The 25,634-nt window shown below is 27.6% G+C and overlaps 2 protein-coding genes and 1 long non-coding RNA gene across 5 annotated transcripts in view; 2 read left to right on the forward strand and 1 right to left on the reverse strand.

The window, feature by feature from the left end:
* Nucleotides 1–1,787, forward strand: part of LOC114128648 (band 4.1-like protein 4) — a 142,160-nt gene extending 140,373 nt beyond the window's left edge. For 2 of the 3 annotated variants that reach the window (XM_050202329.1, XM_050202327.1), the window contains one exon: nucleotides 123–1,787. In XM_050202329.1, coding sequence (XP_050058286.1) covers nucleotides 123–245 — 123 coding nt within the window. In that variant the 3' untranslated portion in view covers nucleotides 246–1,787. The remainder of the gene's footprint in view (nucleotides 1–122) is intronic. The other variant, XM_050202328.1, reaches the window with a different exon arrangement.
* On the reverse strand, nucleotides 1,574–24,887 carry LOC114128693 (cilia- and flagella-associated protein 161-like). Its single transcript, XM_027993273.2, has 7 exons — nucleotides 24,796–24,887; nucleotides 24,272–24,361; nucleotides 19,710–19,933; nucleotides 17,992–18,070; nucleotides 13,374–13,535; nucleotides 12,039–12,128; nucleotides 1,574–1,928 (listed from the first exon to the last, which is right to left on the reverse strand). The coding sequence occupies exons 1-7, from the start codon at nucleotides 24,868–24,870 to the stop codon at nucleotides 1,785–1,787; spliced, it is 864 nt and encodes a 287-aa protein (XP_027849074.1). The 5' UTR covers nucleotides 24,871–24,887; the 3' UTR covers nucleotides 1,574–1,784.
* Nucleotides 13,126–18,964, forward strand: LOC114128694 (uncharacterized). The gene is made up of 4 exons (XR_003592774.2): nucleotides 13,126–13,297; nucleotides 13,357–13,725; nucleotides 18,141–18,277; nucleotides 18,338–18,964. It is a non-coding gene; the product is annotated as an uncharacterized LOC114128694 (long non-coding RNA).
* Nucleotides 24,888–25,634: the final 747 nt, after the last annotated feature.

A 25,634-nucleotide genomic window follows, 5' to 3' on the forward strand; every position in this document is an offset into this window, starting at 1 on the left:
TTGTGTAAATATGTAAATATGGTTCAATGATAAAATACCTAGTTAATGCATGTAATAGTATAGTATGTAAAACTTGAAAATTATCGTTTTATATATAATAAAAACAATTTATATACTTATAGGTGGACAGACTATCAAATTCCGAGCTGAGATCGTCTGCTAGTCTCGAGGAGATCCTTTCCCCAATTCTGCAGAGCAAACTGACCACGTGTGAGTATTATTCCATTATATTTCGTGAAACATGAAATCGAAAAAATAAAGGCACTACCTATACGATTCATTATGGGTATAACACAAGCAATAATAATAACCGATTGATTTTATTTGTTTTCCAACAGAATCTCGCGGGACCAAAACTTCAGAATATGTATCGACACGATATTATTATCATCGTAATGAATTCCGATTGAAATACTACGTGCAATCACCGGAAAATCGGTTACGGTCGCCAATTGGATGACGCGACGCTACGCCGGCTATTTTTTACGTATAATATTTATCATTTATCATAATTTTTTTCATTTATATGACGCAAGCGCGCACTCACGCACGCACACATAAGCCATATTATATTACATTTATATATTATACGAACGTGTACAGTGTAAAAAGAAAACGATTTATCTCATCACTAAGTATATACCTACCATGTATGTATATAAATATTATATATAATCTACACATATTATAGGGAAACTTTTTGGAGGATATAATATGTCTATGTACACGAGCTCGAGTTTTCTTCTTCTCCGTTATTATTATTATTTATTCTTTTCACTTTTGAGAGAAACCGTCAAAGGGCGTCGATAAGTCTGAGTTTTTATTAAATATTTTTTTTTTTATATATATATTATTATTCCTATTTCCTTATCCTTCTCTTATTCTTTTTTTTCTTTTGATACTCTCGTCGTTTTCTCTCGTTTCCCATTCGTATATAATATATTATTATTATTATTATTATCGTTTATCGTGTCTCCGTCGCGCTCGTTGGATTAATAAAAATATAGTACTATACCAAAGCTCAATATTATGATCAACACATGTGTTCCGTGCATATATTATAAATACATTATTACATTTATTATATTTATAAATTATTACTACCTATTATTAGTTGTCTTGTAAGTATTGTGTTGTAAGTACGTTTAATGTGTACATTTTTTTTTTATTTTACTACATAATATCATTATATTACCGTATTGTATATTATTATTATTATATTTACAAACTGTGTGTTTTCACGCGTGAGGCTGTACCTCTATTGATTTTTGTTTATTATTATTAAAATTTTTGTTTACAAAAATAAAAGGATTTCAATAAATTATTATAATATTATACGGGTTTAACGAAGCTTAAATAATATAATATTACTATGTTTTATATTTCAGATGATAATATTATAAAACATATTTATATATACACTCAACAATTAAATCGAAATTCAAACGAATTATTATTTTTTTTTTCCGATCGTGATATCAAAATTATCTTGTTTTATTTTTTTTTCTGTGAAAATAAGAAATAATATTTGTACTGATAATCAAATACTACTTTTTATTTATTTATTTGTTTGTTTTGTTTTTTTTTTTATGCATACCATTTAAAATGAAAACACTTTTTTGGTGGTCACTATAGCGCAGAGAAAAATATTTGCACTTTTGTATTAACCGTATCGTTTGTTGTGTTATTTTATCTGTTTGCAGTGGAATCCGTAAATAAGTTGAATAATGACATATTATTATTGTATTATATTATATAATATAATAAAATAATATTGTATTATATTATTTGTTCGTTTTTGTATCGTCATTCATCCCGTCGTCGTCTTCGGATCCTGAACTTTTTCTGGACGTAACAAACTCCCAAATATTTTGTGGCTTTTCGCAACCACTGACATCCTTGTATGTGTGTGCGCTTACTTCATATTCCTGCAAAAAGATAAAATTTAAAAATTTAGATCTATTAATAGATTCAAACAGGCTGACCCCAATTATATGTAGGATATGCCTATATACTAACGCGTAGAAAAATTAATCATACAATCAATTTTAATGGATTCAATTTAGTTGTGAGTACATTTTTAACAATTTCTGTTTTATACTTTATTTACGAAATTTAAGCTGATTTTCTTAAATTTAAAATTTCAAAGAACATTTCTTTTAAATATTTTTTTCTCCGTGTACGTGCATGCATTTACATAAATCTACCTATAGGGCGTAGGCAATACTCGTAGGCAGCAATACGTTTTATTATATTATCATATTTAATTGTTTGATTACTTTGATATATTTTCCGGACATGTGAATTATTTGCAAGAATTTTTTAGACTCTTAAATGTCGTGCTAATATTGCTAACCCTCCTATTACAATAAGTGAGTATATAACATAATATTTAAAACATGTTATAGTGCCTAATTTATTTCTTTATTTCTTTTATACTTAAAAATCGTTTTATTATTTCATAATATTATACTCCGTATGTATTTTTATTCTCGGCTCTATTATCGCGTTGATTCATTCAGTAGATGGACTCAAAATTATCTGATCCCAAAGTGAGTATGAAGAACGGCGAATATAACATTATGGAATGTAAATTGCATCGAATGGCAAGACGATATCGAAGTATGTCGTATCGATTTGTCGATATGGTAAGTAAGTCATCACTCCGATCATCGGACTAAGTATGTATATAATATATTCGTCTGCAGGACTATTAATTATAAAATTTCGCACGGTGTGCGAGTTGTACGAAAAAATACTAACATACATTAAAGCTATGCGCATTAAATATTGTGTGCGCGAAAATATAATATTATACTCTATACATACATAATATGAATATATGTAGTCTGATGAATAGGAAGCGTTCTATTGTGTCATATTTTATAAAAAGTAGATATGCGAAGGTATGCATATAATGTGTACGTTATAAAAAAAAAGATAGGTTCGCGGGGTTGAAAAGGTCTCTGGCATTGTATCGGACGAGCGACAATTGGAGAGCAGCAGACTTATTATATGCGTCTGCGCGGTTATAATTATAGACGACTATCGTTAACGATAACGCGCTATAGTTTTTAGCAGAGAATTATTATAATAATACGACACAGTTGTACAGGGTGATTCATCAAAAGCGTTCGTTCCAATTTTTTTTCACTTTGCTAATGAAATTATTCTTGTTCGGATATATTAGATTTTTTTTTTTAATTTTTATTCTTATTTGATTTGCCTACCGTTTTGTTATAAAATACTGTATTTTCAAGTAATAGGATTTTCTTTTACACGGTATAAGGAGTGTCCCGCGGTGATACGAACTATATTCTTATTTTAAATGAGCGTCACGCTTTAGTTCGTTGTTAGGAGGGAGAGAAAGTAGTCCCTACTTAAGTACTATAAGGATAACAGCCCATAAATTGTGCTTAAAAAAAAAATAATAAAAATAATATTAATTTATCTAAATTGCTTAAATTTTAAAAATTAACTGAGTTAAAATAGTCACTAAATATTTAATCTATTTTATAACACAATTAAATCAAGGGAAACGTTCTGTAACTGTGATTCGTTTGAATTTTGAGAATAAAATGTACCAACATTTTCAGTGACATTTTACGTTTTGATATTTTATAATTTATGTAGAAAAATGTGATGGTTTTTATTTGATATAAAAAAAAAATCACCGCCATGGAATTCTCTTTAAACGATAAAATATTTGTAAGTGGATTTTTAATAGGTACATATTTCAAAAAATTATATTTTCATTATGAATGGATAAAAATAGCCTAGTAAATATTATTGGAAAATCGCTTTGTATACATGGTTTAAAGGTCGCATTTTGCATGCATACAGGGTGATCGTTCTGATAATACCGAACTCGTTCTAAAATCCACTTTACGTAGCGCCTAAGTGACTTTATAAGTGCTTGCCTATAATATGGAGTGTTTCATTGGGTATCAAGTTTTCAATCCAACAATATACTTAACTGTGCACACTATAGATGTGGCCAATACCATATTTTTAATCGATAACTAAGACTTAGTATATGACAATGGATAAATTTTATATTGGCTAATATAAAAATTTAAAAACTCTTTAAAAGACATATTGTATATTTTATACTGTATACACTATAATATAGTGAATAATAATACCATTCTTAAGACTTAATGAAGTATAAAACTGATCAATTCCTGGTTAAAATAATAAGATTCAATTACGTTATGATTGTTTAGTCATGATTAATTGATGTATGTTTGATTATATTACTATACGCACACAAGTATACTTATAGTTTAAGTATTTAATTTACAATTCTTGAAAAAGTATTTTTCAAAAAATGGTACTCATTAGCCAGATATCCACCCATTATATTATATATAGACTAATGTGATACTTATTTTTCGGAAATGTTATACGATTTTCCAACCTATATAGTGCAGCTTTAACTACAACATAAAATATGATATAAACTTAAATAGTTATTTTGATAGTTGACTCTTAAAAGTCCAAACTTTTAAATTTTGTTTTTATTGGTATGTTATTTTCTATATTCTATCAAAGTACTAAAAACCATTTTAATATTTCCAACTAATAGTGTCTTTTTTCTTAGAAGTATAAACTATAACTACTACGCCAGTTTAATTAGATAATTGATTTTGATTCCTATACTCTCAATTTCCCCACATAATTCGTAGTCGTGCATGAGAATGACAAATGTTTAATTCGTATGATCGACAATTTTAAATAAATAAATATTTTGTTGAACTCAATGAATTTTTAATATTTTTTTTTGGTAAAAGGCGAACATTTTTGGAAAAATTTTTGTGATTCCACATATTTACGCAGTTATGTTAGATATACTATACATAATAGATACTATGGTGAGAGAGGAGTGGGAACAAAATCAATGGTAATAAAGCTTAATGGTATTGAAAAAATTAGCTTTACATATTAAGTCCACGGAAAGTTTTACGTAATATTCAATCGGTACAGTAAAAATTAATCTATTTATAATATTAAAATAATTTTCTAGTAGTTTATGCCCCACTATCGACAAGAATAAAATGATATTGTCGTCAAAATAAAATATATATATTCATTACTTTGATTTATGTCTTAAAATAATATTATATAGATACCATAAATTAATTGATAAATATTGATTTAGGACAAGAAATATTGAAATATTGTGCACACGATACATCAAAAAAAAGAGTTTTACCAATGATTACATTCACAATTCACTTTAGGTATGATAAAATTATTATTTTAATAACGGTTCGTCACAGAAAATCCACGAAGAATGTACTGAATAATTGTACTTATCTCTGCGGGATTTTCAGTTCAAAATGCGTTTCAACCCGTGTCTTAATAAAGACATAATAATATAATAATATTATGTTTGACAAAAGATTTGATTTTTTTTTTTTTGTTTTGGTAGTATAACGAACCGAGAAGATGAGTGGCTTACTGTGCCCTAGAAAAATCCACTAGTATACGTATTATATAGTGTCGTACGATAATGTATTATTACGGCGGCCCGTCGGCGCGGATGGCAGTGAAATGTAATTTATTTCGACTCGATGTTCCGTGCTTTTAATCGACGCGATATATTATATGGTCGTCGTTGGTGGCAATGATCGATAAAAGAAAATATAGCCCCTTTGCCCGACGACGCAAATACGACGGACACAGAGATTTATGGGTTTTCGTGAAATCAGATCGTAATAATATACGCACAAGCATCCCGTCGCTGCAGTTTTAGATCGTCCTAGCACAAGAATGTTGAAAAAAAATCAACAGAAATAATCACAGATTATACATTTTAGAAGTCCGAGTAAATTTTATTCACTTTTTTTTCTTCTATATACATATGTATATATATATTTTTTTTTGATTTGTAGGTCATATTGATTATCTGGTTTCAATTTATTTAATAACAGTTTGTCGCTGCACAGGACTTATAGCATATGAACGTAGATTATTATACTATTGCGGTTTGATCAGGCTCAAAGGATCTGCGAGAATTTCACTTGCACCGAAGAGACAGTTTTAAGCATTTTACAGGCCAATAAATAATCACGACGAAAGAGGTAAAATTCACGTTTGAGATCAATAATTTCAAATTAAAATATATCATACAAATACTTATTTTAACGCAATGGAATGATATCCAGAGAGAAAATGTTGGTCATAACATTTTCCAAATAAATATTTTTCATTAAATCAATAGTGTAATCACAGGAGGGAGGAGAATTTGGGTATCGTATTCCCTCCATTGATTTTTTTTTATTTTAAGACTAAATAACTACATTTATTTACTGATATTATTGTATATTATTGAACATTTTGTAATTATTTAAATTATTTCCGTGTCATATTATGCTTACTTATTGCGCTAAAAGTAGATATTCATGATAAATTCAATTTTTTTTTGGAGGGGGATCGTAAATAAAATTTAAAAACATTTCATCCCCCTCCCATACAAATATGACCAAATCACGCCACTGCATAAAATAAATTTTAAAGATATTATATAATAATATATAATAATATAATAATAATTTAATAAATGGAAATCAAAAATATTTCGATTTTGTGTGATGGAAAGTTTGTGAAAATATCGCATGGTGCTGTGTAGAACTAAAACACCTCCCCAAAAAGAAAATTTGATCACGTTAATTATTAGCATTTTTTTTTATTTTCCCATTCTAGCCTATAGTTTATATTAGATTACTATGTTACCAGTTAACATAGTTACTTTTTAATGTCAATTAGGTACATATCTTAATATTATTTTTTTTTAGTTTTAGATAAAATTTCTTCTTTTTAGCTTATTGTAAGACATTATAATTACTTTCTTAGTAATTATTTCATTTTTTATTACTTTTTTGATATTCTGATCCAAAAATTTAAGTGCATTTTGTGAAGTCCCTAAAATACTTTTAAATTTACAGCCTTACATATTATAACTAATAGAACATTAGTAATTTTAATTTAAATCTTAATACTTATTGATCATTGATCGGTCGACTATTCGATATAAATTATTACAAATGGCAATGACTATATGAACAAGCTAACTAGCTGTTATGACGTTTCCCACAAAATATTATATGGTAGCATGTTATTATCTTTAAATTAAAACACCCACATTGACCCGCCCAAATAATAATATTATGTTCTTAGTAAAATTATAAACATATATTGCAATAGTGTTATTATTGTCATTACCCACGCGCGTGAAACCAGTCTGATTAAATATATTATATATATGTACATATTATAATAATTGTATATGTATTGATTCACGTAATAATTATTACCGATTAGTTTTTTTTTATATTTTCATCTGACACTATCAAATGCACTATAACGATAAACATTAAAAACATATCTACTCTTGAAGTCGTTCAAATTATTATCCAACTATAAGCTATTTTTAATTTAAAAACTATATTGGTTAAAAAAAAAACAGTCATCTATATCTATACCATGAACTGTGATATTCACAAGTACGTCCTATGATTCTATCTGATGGATTGTAAGAAATATAATTTTTTATTCTAAATTATAAAAAAGAATTGTTTCAAACTTTTCAAAAACTTGTTCATTAAATTAATGAAAAATTGTTTTGTAAATATTATTTACATAAAATCCGTTAAATAATTAACTTTTTAAAAATATATTATTAATTATAATTTTATTGCTGTCAAATGAAATCTTGGGTTAAATATACGAGTAGTTAAACTGAACTTCATCATATTAGAACTACCTAGGAGACACTATAAGGAGATCATCTGATAAGTCTCCCAAAATTCTGAATTTGATCAATTGTCATATATTTATCCATTATATATTTTATTATCACGACTATTAAAAATAAATTACATTTTTTTGATTTTGTTATTAAATATTAAATACTTACATATTAAATTAAGTAAATATGTTTTCATTCTCATTTTTCACTGACATTCAACAACAACAATTCAACTCATACTTAAATAACTTAAAATTATCCGGAAACTAATTCATTGGTCTTAATTTAGGTTAAAAGCTGGGATTCTAAATATATGCGGTCAACTTCGTGTTCGATAAGATTTGGTAAAAAATATGAACTAATAATATATATAATTTAATAAAATGAATTATAAATAATATAAAATTACGCTACAAATACGTTCCACCTTAGTTTCATAACGGTTTAACAAAATGTTTATTATTTTTTTATTTTGGTCTTTTTTAATAAAATATAACGGAATTCAATATTTTAAAGATCCTTATCGAATCTTGATCAGCGAAATACATAAATATTATTATTATTAGTCGGTACCCGAAAATCAACTCTGTTCAAGTCTTAAATATTTGTATACATAATCAAAAAATTAAGTTATTGTTTATTTGTACTTAAAAATTATATTGTTGTTAACTGTATCTATACCTAGTACCTTTAGTATATTATACTATTAAACTTTAAATAGAATTTAATAGTTGTGTAATATTATTACCAACTTAAACATTGGTAAAAGTATTAGTAAGCTAATAAATTAAGATCGACTATTAAGTCACGATAAGAAAAAAAATCTAATTTGAATATCGATTAGAAAAAAGTTATTACAATATTACATATTATAGGTAGGTATGTAAAAACGTTGTTAATTACATTTTCATACCGTTCATACATATTTGTTATGATTGTAAAATAATAAGCGTACCTAAAATATAAATAATATATCTAATAATACCTACTTGTGTCTAATGTAATATTATTTGACTTTTTGGTACATGTAAATTTATGTTACTCGCAGTAAACAGCTAATTGTTTTTTTATTTTTCAGCATCATGTTTTCGAGAATAAATAAAATTGTTTTAATCGCTTTGATCACCACACCTCAATGCCACAGCTATTGATATATATTATACACCACTCAACAACACCCGACAAATTCACTTAATTAGTATGTGAGAAAAAATTCTGAGGTTTCATTTAGTATTAATTATTACTTATATTGTATAGCTGCAGTGCGCAAAACCTCTATCACACGATGTTAACGTAATTTATACTCATTAAAAAATTTTCTTTATCGGAAAATAATAACAAAAAAAAAAAAAAACACAAACATTCAGCATGCGTGTTTTTATACAAGGTCATTCACCGAGCATGATCACCATAATTTTTCCTTTAATTTATTTGAATTCTTTTCTTTAAAATTTTGAAGTACTGTTAAGTACTTAGACTTAATAACAATATTATTTTCAATTTTATTTACCATTTAATGTGCGGTCAGTATGTGGTGATAACGACTTCTTTATTTTAAATTTAAAAACAATTTCTGTCTTGTAAATCATAAAGCAGCTTACTTTTTTGCAAAAATAATTTAAATTAATATAATTTTAAGCTCAAACGATTAGTTGAGAACTTTGAGTTATTTATAACTCTCTTTACTATGCCATAATAGCTTAGGTTATAGATTTCGGTGATCATGAATCTATTCAAAATACAAAAAAATTTGAATTTGAATAAATTTATTGATAATAGGGACAACATTGAGTTAAGTAAACTTGGTGAATCTCTTATATAATACTCTATTTTTGAAACGACAAAAGAACTTAATGGCGTACTCGAATTATATATATTATCAGGCTTTATATATACCGACGATCAAATCGTACAATAATAATTTAATTATAATTCAAGTCGTTTCACATTTTTCTTCATTCTTCATCATAGTTCCCGTCCACGATCTGACCGACAAGAGTTTTCGTTCACAAATCGTAACGCGCTCCAAATCAGCGATGACAGTATAATACAACATTCCATTATCGCATACAATTGTGCGTACTTAAATAATCTGTTTTTTTTTTTATCGACGAGAGTCGGTACATATCATAATTATATATTGTACAATGCCAATTTAATAATTGAGTAGAGGTTTTTAATAACCTGAGAACCACTTACATATAGTAATGTATAATATACAGGTATACTTATCTAAAAGACAAATGTACGTAAGACGATATTTTACGTTTTATATTATTATAATGTTCGTGTACAGTAGTGTAAGTGCTGGAGTGATTCGACGATGAACGGAATAACGATGCTAATATTTCGAGCATTCGTGGTAAAATAGCTCAACGTTTTTTATTCATCGTAATATTACCGTCGGTAAACGTATCTTATGCCCCACCGTCTTTTTAAAAGATACATAATATATTATAATAACGTAGTTGTTAATATTTTTTTAAGCATTCTATAATTCAAGTGCATTAGCTAGAACGTTTAAAAATGAAGTCGAATAATAATATAATATGTCTAATGTCTATAATATATATGTATTAAGGAATTGTGTACGGAGTAATTATTTTATTAAAGACATTTGTCATTTAAAAAAACTATTATCTTTTATAAATATAAAAAAATGTGATTTTGCATAGTTTTACGTTACAACAAAACACAGTTTTTTGTCTTTAAAATTATCTATTTCTTTTTTTTATAGTACTTCAATATAATATAATAGTGTAGGTGTATAATTTATTTTAGAATAGTATTATGCAGAATTTTGTTCAATAAAGTAAAAACTAAATAAATTAAAATGATAAAAAATTGTACGAAATATTATTTTATATTATGAATGTTTTTTTTGTAATAGCTTAAAATTATGTAAAAAAAAAATATTTGAAACTATTAGTGTTTATGTAGGGATGAATCACCTGATCCATGTTATGAGCTGAGTAGTCGATCGATGTAAGCTAATTTCTATAATCTTTGATTATCAACGTAATCGGAAAAGTTCAACACAAAGATTTTGTATTTGTAGGTAAATGCAGTCCCACCATTTCATTTAAACTAATAATAATTATTATTATATGAGCGTTTTAAATTTTTAATTTGATCTTGATCTCATAGTCATACATAAAACCACAAAAAACACTATTTTATTTTCATTATATATTTGTTTGAATATATGAACCGAATGAATAAGTCTAGAACAAGTGCGCGCCAATCAGTAGGTATTACATTATTCTTTAATTTATGATGATACAAGGATTCATTACATTTTACTGTTAACTGAATAATTGTTTTAATATGCAGATATAAGATTTTGCGATGGAATCGCGTGTGTACCGATGACCTTAGCGCGTGTACGGACACTCGGAGTACATACGAGTACATCTGGTGTACAGATACATTAAATAAATATAATAAAATATAATTATTATGAGTCTCGGTGTAGTGTATAAAAACTTGTTCCGTTAATGATAGATTTATAACGCACACGTGCAGCTGCCGCGTAAATGGGTATAATATCAATCGGAGCGAGCGCAGTGGCTATTGCTTTTTTTTCGACGTATCAATAATAAATAACTCGAGCAGTAATAATAATGCAATGCACGCAGCATTTCTACTGGTCTACACGTATAATGTTAATATTATGAAAATAATTAACTGCGCTGACCTCGAAGCGAGAGACTTTAACGGAGATAGCAACCCGCGAAGTACCGACAACCGACTGTACACATATTATTATTTTACTGCACATTTTGTCTCACGTTACGATTGTGTTTTCCATTCGGCCGAAACATTTTAATTACATTATTGCACTATTAACTTAACGGGTAAACGTAAGAAAACAATCTCGGTGAACACTTGAAACGAGATTGTCGTAAACGAATACTATACGACATGCTATTATATTATATTAAATTCTAACAAACAGCGATTATAATATTATTTTTCGTTACAGACGACAATAAGTATAACATTAAAGTACTTCAACTTTTTTAGTTGAGTTAAATCAGTGTCGATGATGAAACATGTGCCTTTAACGAATGTATACAAATTTATATACCTAGTAAATAGGTATGATTTACTATAAAATCAACAACTGACTATAATATAATATATTAGCGTTTGATCGACACAGGCTATTTCCTGCAGTGTATAATATAATATATTATGGGCTATGGTGCAGTAACCGATATGACCGTATAATATTATGATTTTAAATTATAAATTAATTTATCATAATATATAATATACTTACGTCACCGAAGAAAGTCGCGATCCGAAAGTTCGTCTCCACCGCAACGTTCAAATTTGTGGCGGTGTGCTTTAAGACCACTCTGGCTCCGTTCTGCAACGATTACACATGCATAAAAAAGTAAGTTTCGCGCTTACAGTTTTGGGTAAGGGCATAGTTTTGGTTTTCACATTTGTTTTCGATTCACTAGCGGTCGCATGCAACAATTAAACACACAAACAAATAATAAGCCCGAACTCAAGACGATGCTTAACATACTGTCGTCGATATACTGCTGCGGTGTTGCAGGTACTTATTCAAGAGCCGAGAAACGCGAACACAACTGGTCTTGTCGTCGACTGCGACTCGTCCTCGCGTTTACGAGTTTACTTGTTTCTCTCGCAGTGCGTGGTGGGTAGCGCGCGTCGAAATCTCTCAAGGACAAACCCGTTTTTATATGTATATAGTAATTACGTCGGAGGAAACAATCGCATTATTATTGTGTTTGTATGGGTTTGTAGTGTGTGTGTGTGTATGTGTATTCCCACGCGCATCCTTTCCGCTTTGCTGTTCCGGTCGCATACACACGCATACAACCCGTCGCAGTTTTGGATTTAACGTCCGACTTTGGAGGAGCAGCCCCGTGTATAACGGTTAAAAACCGGCCACATATTATAGACAGACGTTTTTCTCTCTTTTTTAACGACCACTTGTCGCGGTGTTTTTGCGAATGAATATTATACAGTGATAAATCATAATAATGACGGTCGAAAGTATGCATAAGGCATAATATGTATAAATTATATTATTTATAGATAAGTATTAATCTTTATCTTAACTTTATTAACTTTGACTTCACTCAAGTTAATTTTTTCATTATAACTTATTTAATGTATTTTATATAGTCTATATTTTATTCGATTTTTTCTCACGTTCTTTAAGTATATTTATTACGTGTGTTAGTGTTTTTCTTTAGTTTTAAAACACGCATTTATGAATGTAAAAATTTAAAAAAATATAATATCATTATATATTTTTTGTAAACATGCTCTTTTACAAATAATTTAAGTTTTAAATAATCTTTTTTATTATCTTTATAATACTCGTAAATGTGAATACCTATCTTATTAATATTGCCTATCTAAAAAAAAAATATTTTAAGTGTTGTCTATATATTATCTTATCTATATCGGTTTCAGATTATTTTTATACAACACTAGTTGCATTGCCTAGTCGAGCGGAAATACCAGTGATATGTGAGGTACTGGCAAAAAGGTCGTAAGGTCGTAGTATAGCTATTATAAAAATAACCGTTTGTTGATGGTTTTTTTTTTTGTTATAGAATGTTTTTTTTCTCACCGGAACCGGAAGTCCTTTTGCTTCCTCACGCATCGACACACGCCAGTAGTCTACCGTCCACCGGCAATATGCGTCCTGTGCGTCGACGAGCTTCAGGGCCGGGTGACCGGACACCCCTTGTTCAGTATATAGACGAGGCATGACTGCAGCGACGAACAGCGGCTAAGGAAACACCGTCGACACATTAACATGATATTTATATTTTTATCGTCAAAAAATTATAATTATCATAAGTTTATTGATTTAGCGTGTCTTAAGTACTCTTAACCATTTTTTGTTAAACACAGAACCAGCGTGACTACGAATAAGATCTCACCATACTTACATTTTTGTAAAATTTCACTTGGGAAAGGTATGTTTAAAATTATCATAACAAAATCTAATAATTATTAAATACCAGTAGTCGATCGAAAGAACTATTTTACGTTTATTATCTAAAGTATTTGATGTAATCAATTACACATAGCCTATAGCTAAGTACGATTTATGTATTCAAGTTTATTTGTAAATTGTTTACCGTTGTGTATACCAAATAACTTCGTTATAATACTAAATCGACAGACGCAACTTGCAATATTTTCAAATTAAATGAGTGGCTATAATTCCAATTATAAAAATGATAATATCGAGTACAATATGAGTATTTGGACACATATTGTGTATGGATAAAGAGTTCAAAAAACGAGTGTGTATCAACTTTATCGATACCTGTGATTTAAGATAGGTATACGTAAACTGAATTAAAATCAAAAACACTTTGGGTTTATTTAATAATACATTTATTAAAATACGTTCAATAGATACAATAATTATAAATAATGATACAAATTTTAATTTTATTAAATTCGCAGTCAATCAATACATTTATTTATTCAAAAAAAGTAGGTATTGTATTTAATAATTGTACCTATTTTATAGATTTGGAAATATTCTTACTAAAAACATTTATTACATTAATCATATACTTACTTATTTATTGATTATATAATATTTGTATAGTTAAATTAATTAAATTAATCATACTATTTTTTTTTTCATAAAAGAATACACTTATTTAAATACGGTTGCAAATCGATAATTATTTGCTTAATTATATCTCTATTGGATCAGCCCGAAAAACTTGACTTGTCATGTTACGTATAGATAAATATTTTATTAGTCCACAGGGCACAGATGTTTGTTACGAAAAATATTATTTACATTATTTTTGAAGTATCTTAAATTGCTTAAATCATGCTCTCGCACATTATCATAAGTGCTATAGTAATCAAGAACTTATCCAGTTATATTATGGTGATTTATTTTGACTGCTTGCAATTTACAACGATCTCATCGTAGGTCAATGGGGGCAATCATATTACACTATGCCGGGTCGTTGACATGGGTTTAAAGTGTGAGTGGGAGTATAAGGGGATTATACCCTCGCCTCTGATAGCGTATAAAGGACGTTCCGTTTAACGTATTATCCAAAATGTATACTGTACGCTGATGCTTTGAAGTTGAATCAAAATAATTTTTCGTCTATTTTATTTTATTTTTTGATTTATCAATAATTATTTATATAAATATTAATATAAGTAAATATATTTGTAGTTTATTAAAAAAAAAATAAGTCCTAAGGAAAATATAATTAATGTTTCAATTAAATTGATAATATATTGCTGATTTTATTAAAATAGTTTTTGCTTTTTAGAAAAGCAAGAAAAAATGTTTACTTAGGAAAAATAATTTAATAACATATTATTCCTAAATAATGACTTCGCACAGAAAAATATTTTACAGAAATCTGAAAACAATATTAGGACCCTTTGTAATTTTTGTAAATTTAAGCACTAGTAAAATTGCATTCGAAAATGATTCAGTAGCTTTGAATTTAGAACACTAACGATTTGCCCGCCGATTATCTTAATGCGTGTTATTTCTTTTAAAACTTTGTGGGGTTGGTTACATTTTAAAAAAAATTAATTATTTATACGTATAAATATTATATTATATAGTAAGGCTGATGTGTATTAATTTTATATTCTTTTAGTCGAGTACTTCATCGAACTCTTGTAAATAATATTTAATAATTCACATGTTTACCCTGGCTATAACCATAGCTTTGAAGAATAAATATGCAATTTCGTTATCATTATTAATATCGAATGTTTTTTCTCCACTCATTCTCTCTCATCACGTCCAATAAATCTCTAGGCATTTACTCGTCAATGATATAATATTATTATTTATAGGTGCGTTTGAAGTTATAATTTAATAAAACAAACAAAAAAACAACATGTATTTTTAAGAAAGTTGAAGTTGATATAGTTGTTCCGACATTTAGTTAATTCTTTTTGACACGAATTAACAAGTTACTATAGATAATTAAATGAGATATGGAATACTGAAATTAATGCTAAATTGTCAACGTATTTATTACAAAGTTTAGGTTTTTCAAAAAAAGAATGATTTGTTTTACAACTTTTATAGGTCTCAACTGATCATAATTTATTTTTAAGTATAAAACTATATGATAATACATTTAATTTATATGATATTAATCTATTTAAAAATGATTTTTTTCTTTTTAATGAATACCTATAATATTATTATGTAACCATGTACCTATATATATTAAATATAGACACTTAAAATAACTTATATAATACAAAGGTGAATTTAGTTAAGAAAACATCATCGTACCCATAAAGAATTTAAAACAAATGGATTTATTTACTTAATCAATGTTTGTGAGTTTTTTTAAAAAACTCGTATTGAATATTAATATTTATTTTTCCATTAATTTGTTTTTTAGTAATACGATATGAATGCGTACATAACAATTTTGTTTTCATATTACGTAAATCAGACTAATCAGAGTATATAATATTATATAATAAGGAACATATATATTCAAACTATAATATAAAATTATCGAATAAATAATACAAACACTATTAGATTAACAACTTTTAAGCTTGTTTATTATTAATTTTGGATATTTTAAGTTACACTAACAGGGTAAATTTTATGTTAAGCTCATTACATTATATATTTTCGATGCACTACATCCGAATTATTTACTAACAAATATTAATACCAATACTCGAGTATTTGTTGGTCTAAATAAGAAGTTATTTTCTCTGTGGTAATCTGTGTAATAGTTGCATATGTCTGTTTTGTGTTTAACTATTTTATTATAAGTACACGCATTATCAACTAGAATGTTATCGTTAATGAAAGTTTTCAACGGTCGCTCGCTCGCATTGCTATTAGTCGGAAAATATAAGGCTCAAGTACAATTTATTACAAGGGATGTCTCAGTCGTTAAATTTCCTCAGATATATTATATGATGTTATTCTATGAACTTTAGATGGAGTTGAATAAAGTCAGTTGTAACTCGAAGTTTTATTGCAAAGACGCTCACATTGTTATGTCTTACATTAGAACTTATTTTTTCATTTTTCGGTCAAAATTTTAAAACTGTTTTGTAAAGTTGCAAAATCTCTCATAACACACAATATTAATACTTAAATGTAACACATGGACATTTTTTAAAATAAGTCTAAGATAATTTGTCAATTTTTTTATGGTTTTTATAGTTTTAATGGTCCGAAACTTAACTATTTAAAAATAAAAATATTAAGATAATATTTTGATAACATCATATTACATTAAATTACATTTATGTAATTCTAGTGGGTACAATTAAAACTAAAATACTGTCCCCAATTTTAAAGCCACTTTTATCATTTTTAATTCACAGTGTCTAACGATCGTTAGTTGTAGGCGTATAGCATTATTAGCATATAATTAAAGGAGATGCCCGAATGATTGAAACAATCTTGCTAATTTTATACATTTAAATATACATAATAACACTGAATTGGATTTTTAAATGAAATTTTATACTTTTACTTTTTAATGTAATATGATTGTATTTATTAATTATTATAAATGCACCAGATAAACACACAGCATAATAAAAAGTAAATAAAATAATTAAATAAAGCCGTTCACAATTTACAAAAATAAATTTTCTTTTATCAAGATAAATTGTACAGTAGAATAGCTTACAACTACTGTTTTTACAATTTTACCGTTAGTTTCTACATTTAATAAACTACGAGTATTAATGACCATTGTGTTATGTAGATAATCATAATTATTATTTAGTTTCGTCTCAGATTGAAATATACTTCTTTTAAATTTAAATTTATCATATTATAACTATAATAGCTATAAATGAACACAATTAAAACTGGGTAAAAAATAAATGCACGTTGTAAAATAAAAATATTTAAAAATATTTGTTGAGTATGTTACACTTGAATTTATTAGCACATATTTTTTTTTTTTTATTTGCAATATTATATACGTTATTTGTTTTACCTAGGCCGTTAGTAACGTTTTTTTTTATTTTTTCGAAAAATATGAATCTACTCGGATACGTCAACACAAATCATTTCATTATATTTGGTGGCTTAATGTTCTAGTTATAATAATATTATTATGGTTACACGGCATAATTAAAGAGTAAAGAGCCAAGTCAAAAACTATTTCGTTTGTATAATATTATTATTATTATTTACGTTAGTATTAAGGCATTACTATGACGTAATGGATTACTTTTACCTTGGAAGAGATGCACGGGCTAATGGCAAACGTATCGCCAAACATCAAAGGTTTTCCTTTTTCGCAGTTACTTCCAATTCTAAAACAAATAGATTACACGGTCAGATTAAGATGTTAGATATAAAATAATAATTTTTTTTCCTCCGTAGATCAAACGCTAAAAATATTACGAGTGGAACTCAGTGGGACGCAAACTACTACGTTAATGATGATGGCAATAATAATTTTATTATGTCAATAATATTTTTTATAATCAACTACGGATATTAATCGAAACATCCAGAAAGTAAGTATGAATTGTAGTTGGATTTCATATAAATACGTGTTGATACATTTTATATTTAAGGTTTTTCGATCCGCTACGAGAATTTCCCAACTCAAATCCATACACATTATATTATGAAAATGGCCAGATGCACAGTAATAATCAAGTTAAATATTAATTTATTTAAATTTTGTTTTTGCCCATCCAAATAATCGACTAGGGGAATATAGCGCGTCACATTATATTTCGTTTGTGACGACTCAGTGGATTTTCTCCGTAAGTCGTAACTCCCTTCGAATTCAGTGGTTTTATGTTATATCCATATTCTAACGACGGGTAAAGAATTTCAGAAAACCAAAACAAAGTACTCTGTATTCCATTTCACCCCTCTACCGTCTCGTCGTCGTAGTCAGTTACTAGTTTAATATACAGGAACTCTTTGACCAAAAATGCATTGGGACTCTAGTGAATTAGATTCGGTAAATGTATATTTTACCCCGTGTTACAGTGCTACACGCTATGTAACTAAATATTTTTTTATAAATTGTAAAGGAGTTAATTTTTTTTTTTTTTTAATGTTTATGTATTATTTCTATATTATTATAGAAACATCAACATTTGAAAGAAAATTTTCTAATTTATTGAAGTGTATATTATTATATTATGCACATTAATGATAATAGATAAATAAAATGTTGAGTTAAATACGATTTTATAATTATTATTTGTAGTAATTTAATATATTTATTACAACTTGACGATTTCAATCCTTCTTAATATAGCTCAGAAGTTATATTTGTTCATATTTTGATTTCAATACGTTAAAATATAAAATGAATAAAGACCTAAAGAAGGATATAGTTCTCATTTGGAAAAAAAACCTGGAATAAAAATGTAAGTATATTATATATTATTTTAAAATTGTAACATGATTTTAAGTTATATTTTAAAATTCCAAAATCAAAACTAAAATAAATTATATGCATTATTAAATTATAAAAGCCTGTATAATAACATTACACGGCTGCAATATGCGTATGAACGAATTTCCATTCGATACAAATCGATTTTTCACGCTCACATAGTTTATTATGTCATCACTATCTAAATATAGGTACAGTATATTATTTTGTGTACAATCAGTTCGATACAATATTACCGTTTATGGATAAACAAATAAAGTATGTAGGTATATAATATTATTATTCGTTCGTTGTATTTTAAATTCATCTCTCATATTAAATTGTTAAACGTTATTTCGTTTTCAAAACCTATGGTGATCGAAAGTTATTAGCATATAGACGAATTACTTTCGCAAAATAAACACATTTTCCTCGCCGGGTTTTCACGAAGATATTTTTAAAACATGTCAAATAAAAAAAAAAGGTCAGCATCTCTATAGGATTTCTACTACTACATAGTCTACGAAATTAAAACCATAGATTCGAGTTACTTGCAAATCTTGAAGCAGTTTCGGACGCAGCTCTCTGTCAGTGGAGAAGCGGTTATAGTGCAGCCCGGTCCCAGGCCATCTAATTCCGAGCGGTAGTCACTCGTCGAACACGATAAGGCCACGCCGCCGGCACCGTCTTTCCATCCCGGAAAACGGATGTCCGAGCATACGAGCTGTGCGTCTTCTCCGTATCTCAGGAACTCAGAGGTAGAATTCAAAACTATCTGTAGTATGAATAATTCGAAATAAAATAATTATAATAATTTATTAATTCTCCGACAAGCAATTTTTACAAAATAAGGTGTATTATAAATTATAACAGAGAAACATTTCAACAAAGGCTGTGCCGGAGATGAGAGTTAATTTAAGTTTAATGATTCGTAAACTTATCAACGAATTCAATTTCAAAATAGTATAATTATACAATGTTACAAATCATTGAATAAATAAAATAGTAAAAAACGGTTTCAATTATAAATTACCACAAATCCAAGAAATAGTGTATATTTATAAACTCCATTATCATTTAAATCCAAAAACTTAGGTTTTAATTGTTTAAAACTCATAAAACTATGTAGAAAAATTTTATGTTTAAAAAAAAAATAAATTAATACAAAATATGGTAAAGATTGACAATAAGCAGTGCTTCATTTAGGTAATGAAATATTAATATCTTTTGCAAATCGTGTGTTATGATTAAGAGTAGGAGAATTAATATTTTATTAATATATTATATAATATATAAAACAACAGCAAATACATGTAATAGATGACGATTTAATATTTAAAGTTTTACATTAATATAAATAAGTTGTTGAGACGTGATTATATAGGCTTATTGAATGTATGTTTTATAAGATAATTTAATGTATCATTTAATTTGTTTATATAGGTGTCATAATCGTTATTTTAAAATTTTATACCATAAGGCACTGGAAATTTATGTTTTTATTCAAGATATTTCTCAAACATTGAAATACATAAAAAAACATATCATTTTTAATAATATGATGATTTAAATATTGCAAGTTATTGATCACATTGAAATGCAAAATTGAAAATTTGTTTTCGGAGTGCACATTTGTGGACTGTAGGCATAATATTAAGTACCTAAGTACCAACTCTTACACAAAATATATTGCTTTTTACTAATACAGATAGTCGTGAAAATAAATTCGCAGAATTCGGTGAGTGGACAATTTTTTTACATCGTATCATTATATTATTACCTATTTATTTATTATGCTTTATGCTGTAGGAGTAACATTAAATTTAATATATTTTTTTTTTATCCGAAACAACATCGCCCGAGTTGCTTGCATCTACAGGTTAGATTACCGTAGTGGTCGCGGTACAAGTCCGGTCAGATAATATATATATATATATTTTTTTTTTTATTACGATATGTAACCTTACCTCGTCTAATCTAACGCAGTTTCGTAGCTTAACGATACTAGCGGAAATCTGTTGAAATGCACTTGGAGTGACCGAAGCCGTAAAAATATATTTGGCCAGTCACGGGTCATCAGTGTCGCGTCGCTTTGGTTCGAGATGATGCGATGAAACGGAACGAGTTAGTGATTCAAATCGAACAAGTGGGTTACTTATTAGTTATTATAGATAGTGAAGCGACTCTTATAAATTTTAACTACACATATACGTGATTATAATATATTCATTATAATATGTTAAATTTAATTTTTTTTATTATAAACGAACAATTACGCGTTTATTTTGATTAGAAAATCTTTACGTAGATCAAAATCGACGTATAGAAATAGAATAATAATATCGAAATAATTATTAGAATTTCAAAACGTGGAATATAGACATCTTCATCGATAGGACGTCCTACTGTTTAAAATTTGAAATATTTTGCGAACCACTCGGGTCTTGTAGAAGCAATAAATAAATATTGTTGTTACTTGCTATAATAGCGATAACGCGCATTCCTCCCCGACGGCCGCGGCGACCGGTTTTCGACTTCTCTTTTATAAAAAAAAATTGTGATTTAAATTTTTTTTTTTTTAAAAAACTGAAAAATTTATCACCAGTACTTATATTTATATAATCAATAGGATCTTTAAAAATTGAATAATGAGTCTAAACAATCGTTCAAAGATCTCATTTTTCGAAGTAGTTTCATTTATAAGAGAGTACAATTTATTATTAAACGATATATTTACCTTGGTAATGACAAATTTTGTTTGAGAAACGTCTTAAGAGTAAATTTTGCCAAACCCGATCAAATATTAATCAATTATAATACCACAATATACAAACACGGTGACTATACCTATTAGGTGATACTGTAGCCCAACAAGTACGGTATAATTATTATTGATACTTTAATAGCTTTTAATTTTTTTTTATAAATTTATACTAATTTAATATCCGTTATTGTGATGTTTTTTAATGTTTATTAACCCGTATTTTGCAGAAAATCTTGAGATAAAATAAGATAAAATCGACCGTGTTTAAACGATAAACGAAAAAAAAACAAAAAAAAAAAACAGAATTTACGTATCGAGTTTTCGTATCAAATAGTTTAACGCTATCTAGTGGAAATTTACAAAATAAGTTGAATTGACTACGCCGTCGAACGTTAGATAGCGTCAAAAATTAGATTATTAATTTTATTTTTTCCAATATTATTTCAGTTTATTCAACAATACAGAAACACTTTGACATTAATTTCGTGCTAAAGATTTAGAGCACAACAACTTTATTAGGTATTTAATGGTTTTGCGAAACACAAAAATATGTTGAATAGGTAAGTAATAAAATTAAGCACTCGTAAAAGAAGTTTCTAATGGTAATACTTATGAGTGCTAACGAATTAAAAATAAAATTGTTTAACAACTCTATGCGTGCTCAACGTGATTACTGTAAAAATAATAATAAACTTTCGTTTTAATGTTTACAATGATGTAAAACTCAACATTATAATTTTATATTTACCGAATAAATTTATTACACGCTTCGAATGCTGTTCGATGTCAACAAGTTTAAAACTCTAAATCTAAATGTACTATAATTTAAAATAATTTAATATAGGTATATATTTTTTTTCATTATTAAAATTTCAGCAGTAATAATATTTTATTTCAACAATTAAGACCAAATGCTATGTAGTAACATTTAAGTTATTGTATAACAATTGATATTAGATATACATATGTATACAGCTCAACAGTTGCAAATGATAGGTACAGATAATTCAATAAAAATAAATACAGTTATAAGAAATGTGTGATATTAATATAATTATAAGATAAAAGACCAATAATTATTAAAAGTGTAAAGGTAGAAATAATGCAGTCTCGTGTCAACGGGCAATGATAGTAATTATAAAAAGTACTCAATAGGAAAAAAATTATAATAAACTGTGAAATATATGTATTGTTTGTGTAATACAATGGTATGAGGAACATATTGGTAGGAATTTCCTAAGGGGATAAATGGTGAAGGTGTAATTTCCTTCCAAGCATTGTTAGAAGGGAAAAAACGATTTTTTCCCCGAGGTTTATTAAACAAGGTTTATGAAAGTACCTATATTCGAATTCAATTTTTTTTTCTATCGATGACAGTTTTTTCAATTTGCATTCGTATTTTTGAAATAATTAATTTCTGCACACCAAAGTTTTTTTCACAAAGTGCCGTTTTCGGTGAAAAGGGAAAAGAGGGAGAAAATCAAAGCGATAAGACTTGAAATAAATTTAGATGGCTACATATTATGTGCTTTTAATCAATTTAATACGATATTACTGGTGTATAAAACAACGGAGACATATAATGGTTGATCTAAACGAGGTGAGGAAAGAGACGAAGGGTTGATCAAGGATGACACCGTATAATTTTTTTTTTTTGTTTGAAGTGTGATGTTTTGATCTATTAATTAAAGGAAAATAATCGAAGATAGCTTTGTTTACCGCGGAACATAATTAACACTTGATAGTTTTATCGTACATTTATTTTAAATTAATTGTAAGTTTTACAATAAAATACATGTATACCGACTACAGAATGGTCTAGCGTAGTCAAATTACTACGTACGCTCTACACTGCAAGATCCCTCCCCCTTTTACTTATGGGGACAAAGACTCTTAGGTAACATTGATAGGTATTTACACGTTGTAATTAGAAGTGTGATCACTTTCATATTTATATTATTAGACGACACACTCAAACCAAATGTGAATATTTTTCCAAGATTTTCATGAAACTTATAAATCAAACGAATGAAACGATGAATTTGCTCAAGTATAGACGATGTAAAGAAAAATATCAAAACGAATAAACTATGGTATCGATAACATCTTATATAATAGGTACAAAATTCTTATTATTATATTATCATTACAATATTTAATACTTAATTTCTACTTTCTGAATGAGATACACGATGTACGAGAATATAAAATGCAACATAAATGGTTTCGGAATATTTATTATAATATTATATTATTTTACGGTTTACCTTGCAACCACGTGTATTGTCATAAACGCGCGTGTAAAGTATAAATTATATTATATAAATAAATTGCATGTTATAGACTTACTGGTCGCAAAAGGCTTGTGTACATTCTCTGCGATTTCTGTACTAGCAATTCTCCTCGATCTCTTTTTGCCAAAAACGTTTTTATTTTTTCCTAAACGTACGTATAATAATCGACCGGTTAAACAATCATAATATAGTAATATAATATAATATAATAATGTGATATTATAATAACGATAACAATACAAACAATAGACAATTGAGTAGAATTTCGTACGGATTTCAAAATATGGATTTTTCATGTACTTTCGAGGTACTTTATACGGAATTTAATAAATTTTAATAAACAATAATATCGCCATAACAAACTCGGGCCAGAATCGAGACTTTTCAATCCCCGAGAGCCACGTCACAGGGTTATTGCATTATAGGGCTGATGAATTTACGACCCGACTTCATAAATATTATTTTTACACTTTCGGACGTTTTCACCCGACAGGGAGAGTATCGCGTATTGTTTTATATATGTGTTATTATAATGTATATAGGTAGTTGCCGAAATCGATATTTTTACACACGACTCACGGATTGCAAACGAGTCTCTTCCACCCAATTGCCCATCCGGACGTTAACGCTGTACTGTTGCGTGTCGCGGTGCATGATGATAGATTGGTGGAATAATGGTATTTTATTTTATATTATTGGTAAAATATTATATTAGCGCGGTAAAAATAGAGTGGTTTTATTTCTTCACTAGATAACTGAGGACGATAGTTAGTATAACACTAATACAATGATTTTTTATGGTCGTCATAACTGCAGACGTCAATATTAAAATATATTAATTGTAAACTAGTCGCGTGGACGACAAGCTGGTTGTTTGTACGATTGATCAAGTGTTTTAATTTTCACGGCTCTATTTAGACCAAATTAGTCAATATGGCAATATATGAATAACTGCAGAAGTGTAAATTTACATTTTTTATCATGAGCTGTTGAAACTTTTTGGTTTGACATTTTGTTTTATAGGTAAATTCGAAATTGTTTACATTCAAATGTATCATATCAAATGTTTGATTGTTAATAGTATTAATACTATCCATTAATATTATTAAATTAATTGCATTATTTAACAAACCCGTTAGAAACGTTTATACCGTCCACTATGCCAAGTGGTTAGTTTTGATCTACACAATGAAGTGTTTAGTACTGTATACAACTCAAAATAGTCAGTTAAGGCATTTACAAATAGAATTGAACTTTACCATGAATGCATATTATTAGTAAATTATAAAATATTCTATACGAGCATATTATACAAATAGTATAGCTGTCTTCCGTGTTCTCTACCCCCGTGAATAATTGTTTGCAAATTCTGAGATTGTTTTTTTGTCTTATAAAATTTTGATCATAAAATGCTATAA

This window comes from Aphis gossypii, chromosome 2, assembly GCF_020184175.1.
Source record: "Aphis gossypii isolate Hap1 chromosome 2, ASM2018417v2, whole genome shotgun sequence".
NCBI lineage: Eukaryota > Metazoa > Arthropoda > Insecta > Hemiptera > Aphididae > Aphis > Aphis gossypii.